Source organism: Humulus lupulus, chromosome 3 (genome assembly GCF_963169125.1).
Source record: "Humulus lupulus chromosome 3, drHumLupu1.1, whole genome shotgun sequence".
NCBI classification, from domain to species: Eukaryota; Viridiplantae; Streptophyta; class Magnoliopsida; order Rosales; family Cannabaceae; genus Humulus; species Humulus lupulus.
Genome location: NC_084795.1, coordinates 93,197,057 through 93,199,681, shown reverse-complemented (window position 1 = coordinate 93,199,681; position 2,625 = coordinate 93,197,057). Strand labels below are relative to the sequence as shown.

At 31.9% G+C, this 2,625-nt stretch overlaps 1 protein-coding gene across 1 annotated transcript; it reads left to right on the top strand.

Moving 5' to 3' along the window:
* The first annotated feature begins 240 nt into the window (after positions 1 to 240).
* On the top strand, positions 241 to 792 carry LOC133824684 (secreted RxLR effector protein 161-like). The gene has a single exon (XM_062257646.1). The coding sequence runs from the start codon at positions 241 to 243 to the stop codon at positions 790 to 792; it is 552 nt and encodes a 183-aa protein (XP_062113630.1).
* The last annotated feature ends 1,833 nt before the right edge of the window (positions 793 to 2,625 follow it).

The following is a 2,625-nucleotide window of genomic DNA, read 5'->3' as shown; positions in this document are numbered from 1 at the left end:
AAGAGATTTCTATCTAAGCATTTTTCGATGAAAGATCTTGGGGATGCTTCTTTTGTATTAGGAATTCAGATACACTGAGACCGTTCTCGGGGTATTCTTGGATTATCACAAAAGGGCTACATTGATAAAGTGCTTAAAAGATTTGACATGCAAGATTGAAGACCAGATGATACCCCTGTTGCTAAAGGAGACAAATTCAGTCTTAGTCAGTGCCCTAAAAGTAACCTTGAAATTCAAGAAATGCAAAAGATTCCTTATTCATCAGCTATTGGGAGTCTAATGTATTGTCAAGTATGTACGCGTCCAGATATTGTGTACATTATTAGGATGTTGGGTAGATATTTAAGTAACCTTGGTATGAACCATTGGATAGAAACCAAGAGGGTTATGAGGTATCTTCAGAGAATAAAAGATTACATGCTCACACACAGGAAATCAGATCATTTCGAGGTTGTAGGGTATTCGGATTCTGATATTACTGGATGCAAAGATAGCAAAAAGTCTACATCAAGCTATATTTACCTATTAGCTGGAGAAGCTATATCCTTGAAAAGTGTCAAACAGACACTTGTAGCTTCTTCCACCATGGCAGCAGAATTTGTAGCATGCTATGAGGCATCAAATCATGGAATATGGCTGCGAAAATTTGTCACTGGGCTGCACATTGTGGAGAATGTAGAAAGACCACTCAAGTTATTTTGTGACAATAATTCAGCAGTGTTGTATTCCAACAACAATAGGAGCTCATCCAAGTCAAAACATATTGACATAAAGTTCCGAGTTGTGAAATAGAGAGTGCAGAGTGGACAGATATCCATACAACACATTGGGACAAACTCCATGATAGCGGTGTTGGGGTTTTATGCCCTAATTAAAACCCAAATTCTTTGTAATCTCATTTTATTATCAATAAAAGAATAGAAATCAATTTTTTGACTTAATTAATCTCTTTGCTCACATGTTTTATTTTCATGATTATTTGTTTAATATAAACTTCTATTAAATCCCGAGCATATAGCTAATCTTATTTATAGTGACGTAATCACAGTGGAATATAAATATGATTATATGTTCAAAATAAGTTAGTCCTAAGATTAGTCAGTGCACAGGATTTACACTGACTTGCCAATCTACGATATGATCTACTTACAAATTATGTACAGTGTTATGTTCTTTCCAGAACATTAGCAAAGTAGATAAGATCATATGTATTTGTTACATCAGACACGACCGATATTGACAGTTGATAAGATAAGTAAACATACCGTTATAATCTATTCTAGTCACATCATATAGTTGACCGTAGGTCAATTCAATCTCAATTCTGAGTGGTTAGTATTCTAACTGATTGTATTATTTGAGTTCTTTGACGTGTTTGTTACCAGCTTACCCTACGGACTAGCCCATACTTACATCTTGGGAACTCGGTAGTATAATTGAGTGGGAGTGTTAATCATATATATGAACATCTATAACTTCTAATGAAGAAGTGAAACGATGTTTTCCTTTTAGTTTGGTTTAAGATGTTAAATGATAGATATCTCATTTCAGTAATTAAATTAGTTTACTGAAATATCATTTACAAGGAACTAAGTGTTTTAAGGATAAAATACAATGAGGGGTAAAATGGTATTTTAGTCCTATCTCATTGTAGATCATCTATAGAGGATTGAGTGAAAATTATGGTTGTAAAAATGGATAATTAATAGCATATCTATATTTGTTATAGAGCGTTCTATGAATTCAAGAGTGCAATTCCGAGTCTATAGTGAAATCACGAGGAATTAATAAGTTAGTAAATTTATTTGTTAGATTTATGATAACTTATTGGAGCTTGATTTCATAGGCCCATGGTCTCCATTTTACCTTGGATAAAATCATCTAGATAGTCTCAATTAATTGATTTAATCATCAATTAGAATTATTAAAGTTGACCAGGTCAATTTTGGATAGTTTCACAGAGTTGTGTAATTTTGAGATGAAAAGAGAAATTATGGCAGATTTATTAATTAAGATAAATTGGTATCTAAATTAATAAATAAGTTTAAATCAAGGTTCAATTTTTAAATAATTATTTAATTAATTAAATCAAAAGAAAATAATATAGACCTTGATTTTAAGTCCAATGGGCTTATAATCAAATGAGAAATTTCATGGGCCTATAGCCCATGATAATTTCGACCTAGGGCTTCAAAATGGCTGTTATTTTATTGATTTTTTTAATTAAATCAAATGACTTAATTGAGTCTATAAAAAGAGTGCTTAGAGAGAAGTCAAAACATAAGTCACAAGTCAGATTTTCTGATAGTTTTAGATTCTCTCTAAACACAAGTCCTTTTCTAAGCCTCTTTGTTATTTTCTCTTCTTCTCTCTATATCTATCTCATGTGTTGAGAATTTCCGATACTAGTCTAGGTGGTTCTAAGAATACATTGGAAGATTGTGAAAAGAATAGAAGATATCGGTTCAGTTTCTTGATAATACTCAGCGACAGAGAGGATACAAGAGTTAGAGAAATTAAAGGAAGGACTTTTTAATTCTGCTGCGTATATTGTAAGTATTCTATTCTTTGTTTCTCTTTGAATTCAATTTTAGAAACATGTTTTAGGCTATCTCATATTAATTT

Bases quoted from the DNA above. Each gene is read 5' to 3' on its own strand.
- LOC133824684 (XM_062257646.1), top strand. From the start codon at position 241: ATGCAAAAGATTCCTTATTCATCAGCTATTGGGAGTCTAATGTATTGT.